The 7,978-nt window shown below is 38.8% G+C and overlaps 1 protein-coding gene across 1 annotated transcript in view; it reads left to right on the top strand.

Moving 5' to 3' along the window:
• Window positions 1-3,964: 3,964 nt before the first annotated feature.
• The window catches only part of BARX1 (BARX homeobox 1), a 5,881-nt gene continuing 1,867 nt past the window's right edge, over window positions 3,965-7,978 (top strand). The window contains exons 1-2 of the mRNA XM_083158022.1: window positions 3,965-4,403; window positions 6,602-6,905. Of these exons, the coding sequence (XP_083014148.1) occupies window positions 4,202-4,403; window positions 6,602-6,905 (506 nt within the window). The 5' untranslated portion in view covers window positions 3,965-4,201. The remainder of the gene's footprint in view (window positions 4,404-6,601; window positions 6,906-7,978) is intronic.

The following is a 7,978-nucleotide window of genomic DNA, read 5'->3' as shown; positions in this document are numbered from 1 at the left end:
TTAATAGGATCACGTGCTACACCTGATCACGTGACTGTGAAACCAGGAAGTAACCCATTACTACATGGGAACATGTATAATGTATAACACCACATAGGGATCTATGGTGGTCTCGCCAGTTAAACATAGTCAGTGGATTCACGTTACTGTGAAACCAGGAAGTAACCCATTACTGCATGGGAACATGTATATCGTATAAACACCACATAGGGAACTATGGTGGTCTAGTTAGTTAAACATAGTCAGTGGATTCATTTTGGCGGGAAAACTGAGGTTCCTGCCCCCAATCATCACCATCCAAACAGCCATAAAAACCAGGAGGTCTCAGTGAGAGGATGCACCTTGATAAAGATCCAGCCCGGATCGAAACGCGTTGGTGGACTATCCTCTCTGGAAATTTTAATTGTTTTGGATGCCCACTGGATGCTTTTTACCTACAGGACGGGAACACCATAACTAAGGTGGTCAGGCACACACGGGGCCCCATTTAGCCTGCCCACTTAATTTAACATCTTCAAGTTTTTGGTCAGTACCGGTCCAGGATAGGAAAAGTATCTCCAGAGGCTCTTTTTTAATGTGTTTTTTTGTTATAAGTGGCACGTATATTAATTAAATAAAAAGGATATCTATTTTATCATATACAGTATCCATTTAGTGTCATTCATTGGAAATAACAAATTCACTCACATTTCAATCAAGGACGTTGGATATCGGGAGAAAGACCTAGACTACATGCGATCTGAACTCCAGCTCTGAGTGAGTAAACTGGGAGGGGGATCTACCCCCGAGACATTGTTTTTGGATAAAGTTCCGGTTCTAACACAAGAATTTTGTTACAAGCTTCTTGATATTTTACCACTGTGTGAGTGCATTTGGAAGGGGGAGATAAGAACCCCCATATCTCATTGGTCTATACTTAAAAGTTAACATTAGAAGCTGTCGTACTACCACCATTGTGTGAGTGTATTTGGAAGGGGGCTATATAAAAAAAAAACCCACACTCTATTGTTATATATCTTCTTTGATATGATATAGAAGGTCTCTGTCATTAATACACCAGTTCAAACAGGATTACACGAGGGGATTTGTCCCTCTTTTTTTCTTGTCTTTCCATATTCCAAAACGGGACAAAGAATAAGAAAAGAAGACATCAGACGAATGTGAATAGGGGAAGTATCAGTCTTTATTCATTTTTCCACACCTTCATAGCGCCCATATTTCTACATTTCAAGTATTCTTCACCCCCACAAACTGCACAAAAAGTCCAGGTGGGCTTTTTTCACTTAAATAAGAAATACAGGCAGCTCTGCGCAGATTGGTTTAGATCCCATCACCCCTCTTATATGTTGGTCCTTGCTGGTAAATATTCCGAAACTCTTGTATGCCACGCCTGGCATGTGTACTGAGTGTTGCTAACCCTTTGGGGTGATCCTATTACGTGTGGATGATTCGCACTTGCGAATCATCACGGCACTGGGCACACTTTAAGGCGGACTGAATTTGCTTAAAAGTGCTCGCACCTCCATAGGGATGAGAGCAATTTTAAGTGAATTCGGCCCTGCGAAGGGTACGGGATAGGCTTATTTCTATTGCCATTTTCAGCATTTACACGGCACCTGAATGGCAAATCACATTCTCCAGGCGCTAATAGGATCAACCCCATTATGCAGTTTATATCATGTGATCATTGTGAATGGTGAAACATGTATTAGTGAATAGTGCACATTTATCATAGGTGGTGTATCAGGAATACATCCTTAGCATAATTGCTATACTGTATATAGTGTATAGTAACCCCTCTCCATATAACAATCATATTAAAATAATGATTCTTGAAACTTTCCAAGTGTTACATTACTCATATACCTGTAAATGGGGACACGGTACATGGTGTCCATGTCGACATAGATACAAACACCGTAAAAACCTATGTTGGCATTTTCACTGTCGACCACGTTCCTGTCGACTTTTGCTTGTGTTGATTTTTCTATTACTGTCGATCGAGAGATGCTGCCGACTATTTTCAGGCGTTTGACTAGTTGCAGTCATCGTCGATGTAGACATCGCTGATCTTCTATACCTGGGGTAGCCAACTCCAGTCCTCGAGAGCTACCAACAGTGCATGTTTTGCAGGTCTCCTCACAGAATCACAAGTGAGCTAATTAGCTCCATCTGTGTATCTTTTAAAATATGTCAGTGATTAATGAGTGCAGCTGTGCAGCAGCTAGGTTGTCTGGAAAATGTGAACTGTTGGTAGCTTTCGAGGGCTAGGGTTGGCTACCACTGTATACCATAAGCTTCCTTATACCATTAGTCTACACAGCCTCCTATGTATTACTTATCACACGTCCACCCCAGGCCTTCTCCTTCCATGGCATCACTGCTACATGTCATATGACTCACTATTATATGATGTAGCATCACTATTACACCCACATCACTATTTATTACATATCTTTGCGCACACCACCAGTGGATCGTTATACTTCGCGCACACAGTGGAGGTGTTCTACGATTTGTCTCTGTGACACGCATTTCTGCACACATTACTTTCTGCATAACATCGGGACAGAGGAATATGTCATATGTCATCTATTTATTATTATCCCCTTAAGTGGGAATAGGTTACATACAAATATAATTCACCTATCTGTTCCATGCCAAGATAATACTGTTAATCCCGGGATAAGTGTGCCTTCCATTCATGTTATTATTATGATTACATAGTAATCACAATAATAACAATATATCAATTAGTATCTCTCATTTTTATTGTGCAATGGGACACTGGTCGTGATTGTTTAGCCATCTCCGCGTACTTTGATCGTTCCTTCTGCAATTACGATCCTCATCTCGTTCCAGTTCGATTAGTTATTCCACGTATTGTCGGTTTAAACGAATTTGTTCAAACCCTTATTATCCTGATTGGTAGTTATCTTATAATAATTCTATTCCACGTCTATCGTCTAAACGAAAACATGAATGCGATAACTGTATCTCTCTATTTTATTCTAGCATTTAGAAATTAGAGCTGGATAGACGTTTGATCGCCATTTTTAAATAAATCAATGAAATAATCGTTCTGAATATTTCTTAATAGATTTTTTTTCTTATAGATTAACATAAAATGGGATGCCTGCCTTCACCTTGCAAATATTGTTAAAAAGGTATCAGTAAAATAAATAAATAAATAAATAAATAAATACATGGTCTACAAAGTATAAACAGAGGCGGTTTTTTCCGCGAATTGCCAATAAATTGCAATTTACTCATTTCAAGTAAGTATCCTGGATTATCGCAGAGCGTTACACTGTGTTCTACCTTGACAAATACTATGCATTCTGAAATAAATCGTGCAGATCGTGTATATATATATATATATATATATATATATATATATATATATATATATATATCCATGTATGTGTACATCTGTATATCTACCTATCTGTCTATCTATCTATATATCAGTCTGTATATGTACTTAACAATTTAGTGACGAGTTTCCAAGTGGAATAGCTCCCTATTGTGTTTTGCAGTCACTATGAAACAGATCGTTAGCTCTGGAGCTCACAGTGGGTTATTTATGACTAGGAGATGATCACCTGCTAATTTGCAGTAAATGAATCTAGGAAGTGCACAGTTGTGTATGGAGATTTATTACCTGTATCTGTGTATATCATTGTGGAAATGTAATCACACATTACTCAAGATCAGATAATTGGCTTGTATGTCTGTTTTAAATTAAAATGAAGAGTATAATCTCCCTGCTAATTTGCCCTGGTGGGAAATGGTATGTTGCAGAGGATCTCAGGGTGATGGGCCCTCCCCATCAGGGCTAGCCTGTCCCCACTTGGAGGTCGGAATATTACAGGCTCATTCCCCGCTGGGGGCGGGGTACTCGGCACTCCCAGAGAAGTTTGGAAACTTTCAGGCTGGTGTCATTGCTGCAGCAGAGTGTAACCAGGCACAGGGGGATCATCTCCAGCTTCTCATCTGGCCAGCTGATCCAGGCAACTCTGCAGCACCAGCAGGAGCTCGGGGGGTCCTCTCACCCCTCACAGGAGAATGCCAGGGAGCCTGCGGGAGCTCTGTAGACATTTGGGGGACCCGGACTGTTTGCATTAGTTCTTCCCGGGGCTGCTGGGTGACTGGGAGAGAGGCAGCGCCTGTATAAATCAGCAGCAAGGAGCAGAGGAACATGCAGCACCCCCTGGATATTGGGGCTCACTATTTCCCCCATGAGACATTTGCCGATCACAGGTCCCATCGGTACAGGAGTTTCATGATAGAGGAGATCTTAACTGATCACCCGGACTCCAAGGCTTCTGCACCCACAGGGGAGCTGCTCAAATTTGGGGTTCAGGCGTTGCTGTCAGCCAGACCATACCACAACCACCTAGGTAAGTGTCATTTATACAGGGATGTTGTGAAATGCAATCTATCTATCTATCTATCTATCTATCTATCTATCTATCTATCTATCTATCTATCTATCTATCTATCTGTGTTTAGAACTATATATCTACTTATCTATCTATACAGAGCTATATATGTATATATAGCTACATAATATATATATATATATCTACATCATTTATAAATATACATGACTTGGTTCAGATAGACAGCAAGATAGATAGACAGATAGAGACACACACACACACACACACACACACACACACACACACACACACACACACATTTCTATATATGCATCTGTCTATCTATCTATCTATCTATCTATCTATCTATCTATCTATCTATCTATCTACGTATTTGTTCTCAGCCATTACATTAAATACACAGATTATTGCAGGTCTTATATCAGTAATTTGCCAGGAGTGTGATTTGCACAGTGACCAGAAATATCCAAAATCTTTGAAAAATAACGTTAAAAATAACAAATGACTTCGCTGCTGAAAGTATAATTGGAGTAATGCGTCCAATGAATAATCTGTATTAAAATAAATATCATATGGATCAGTATGTAAATGTGTAAAACAGCACTGCTTCAGCAAGGAACCCGCTAGGCCTGTGTGGGATTCAACTGCTGTAGATTAGATGCTCATTATATCTGCACCATGTTTTATATTATTACTTCATATTTTACTAATATTTGAGAATACCACGCAGGGGGTTACTGTACATTTCATTGTAGCACCTGGAAACCGTAAATGGTATAGCGAATAATAATAATGTATAGACATTTAACTACCACCTATAAAACTGTCTTCTATGTATGTATGTATATATGTATAATCTATCTATCTATCTATCTATCTATCTATCTATCTATCTATCTACTCCTGGTATTTTATTTTATTCACTTTATTTCTGTAGAGATTGAAGGTTCTACACAATAACATACTAATAATAATTGTGTGCACAATAGTAAAAATAATAACAATTATTATTAATAATAATAATAATAATTCAATAAGCTATATATTATTATACTCCAGTTTTTAAAGAACGTGGCACAATATATCTGTGTTTGGTACATAGAAACAACTGTAAATATGTGCTATGTAGATAGCTCCTAATATTTCTATGTGGCCTCCTCTGTTACCAACGGTCCCTCTGCATACACATAATTGTATAAACGTAAGAATTATTATTGTTATTATTATTATTATTATTATTAGTAGTAGTAGTAGTAATAGTAGAGTAATAACAATGATGATAATATTATCGATATTATCGATAAAATAAAAATAGTAGTAATAATAATAATAATAATAATAATAATAATAATATAATAATAATAACATTATATAAAGTATACATATTATAAACAGTGCACTTACGAGCTCATTTTTTTTCGCTAAACTCCACATACAATTGATGTTATGACATAGCAGACTGGAAAACTTTATCCATTTAATCCTGTTCCTGTGGTATATATATATATATATATATATATATATATATATATATATATATATATATTATATATATATATATGTGTGTGATATATATATATATGTCTGTGTGTGTGTGTGTGTGTGTGATATATATATATATATATATATATATATATATATATATATATATATATATATATATCGTTTTATGAATGACAGAACGTTAAAACAGGAGTGCGGCGCTTTGTAGTCTCACTGCACTCCAGTGTCTATAATGAAGGTATATAGTAGTAGTATAGTGCTAGTAGTAATAACTGGAATGATTTGAATGAATGGAGCACTCAGCCTCTATAACTATACAGTGCGGCCTGTGCAGCCCATGATATCACCGAGTTCCCAGGCGTTTCAGTACTGCTGTGGCCTAATATCATGTACAGTACATACAGATATGTGTGATTATATACTGCGCACCCTGAGATCCCAGCTACTTACAGTTACAGTATACTGTACATTATACCATGGAACACTTGTGAGGGTTCGGGACTATTCTCTCTCACTCTCTCTCTCTCTCTCTCTCTCTCTCTCTCTCTCTCTCTCTCTCTCTCTCTCATTAACCCATTGATCGCCAGGAGTAATGTATAATTAATAGGAAAGCTGTAAAGTTCTATGGGACCTTCCCCATATTTGTGTAGGTTGTGGATAACAGGATCTCTATTCTCTCTCTCTCCAAACAGCTCTACTAAAGGCAGAACAGGCCTCGGTGTTTAAGTTCCCCCTGGGCCCTCTGTCCTGCCCTGGCCTGGGCTCCCCCATCAGCTCTGCTCTATTGGCTGCCAGCTCGGGCCTGCAGGGGGGCACCGGGTCCCCGCACCACCTGCCACTAGAACTGCATCTCCGGGGTAAGTTGGAGCCCGGGTGCCTGGAGCAGGGCAGCAAGGCCAAGAAGGGCAGAAGGAGCCGGACAGTGTTCACGGAGCTGCAGCTGATGGGCCTGGAGAAGCGATTTGAGAAACAGAAATACCTCTCCACGCCTGACAGGTAAGTGGGCATCCGCCACTACTCACCTGACCCCAATTACACTGACCCACAGTCTCTGATAGACATGTACAGATCAGGAGGATAAATACTACATAGTCTCCTGTGTACCAGGCACAATCACAGCAATGCACACTGTTCCCCCAGCGGCTTTACAGTCACCGAAGCACAAGGCTAATGCTTATATCACTGAGATTGGGCAAAATAGTCTCACCAGTTACTACATTAACCCTGTGAGTGCCAGCATCTATGTCAGAGAGGTCCAAAATATCCGCTATAAATGCCATCGTCGCTCACATTTGTTATATTAATTAAAATAAAAAAAATGTGTAAAAAAAATATCTCCTATGTAAGGTAAACATAAATTTTGATACATTCACTTGGCACTCAAAGGGTTAATAAATAATACAATTTCCATATATGTAGTATGTGTGTGTGTGTGGGGAGAGAGAGAGAGAGAGAGAGAGAGAGAGAGAGAGAGAGAGAGAGAGAGAGAGGGGGGGGGGGGGGGGTAGTGGTGCTCTAGAGACGCATGAAGTTGTTCTGCTGGTTTAAAAATACATTTTGTGACTGCGCAACTTACTGGCCACATACACCAATCGAATCCAGAAGTATTATTTTGATTTATTACTCAAAATCCTGCATTCAGTAATACATAAAAAGAAATCAAAATGAAATACACAACGACAGTTTTGTTAATTTCATATATATTGAAATAATATATAAAAGATAGATTTAAGTAGTTTAATATTGCCAAGAAAACAGTAAAACAGTATTTACTGTACATAGAATTTTCCAAGGCTGACTATTGTACAATGAAGATAGTAACTGCTAACTACAGTATCCCATCCAGCTATTTCTAAACAGAAAGGGCACAAGACAAGCCATCCAAAGCATCAGGGGGACTTGTAGGCTCAGAGAGACATTTCGGATAGTATAGTAAATGCAAGTATCGAATATGATCACTTTCCATATAAAAGCTAGTCTCCTTAAGGTTTTCCGTCTGTGCCCCATGGTTTGGTGCATGATACATATTGTGTGGACTTACATGGGCGCCCTCGGTACCCTGTCCTGCA

This window comes from Crinia signifera, chromosome 8 (assembly GCF_055691185.1).
Source record: "Crinia signifera chromosome 8, ASM5569118v1, whole genome shotgun sequence".
Taxonomy (NCBI): domain Eukaryota; kingdom Metazoa; phylum Chordata; class Amphibia; order Anura; family Myobatrachidae; genus Crinia; species Crinia signifera.
This window is presented reverse-complemented; position numbering and strand designations above follow the sequence as displayed.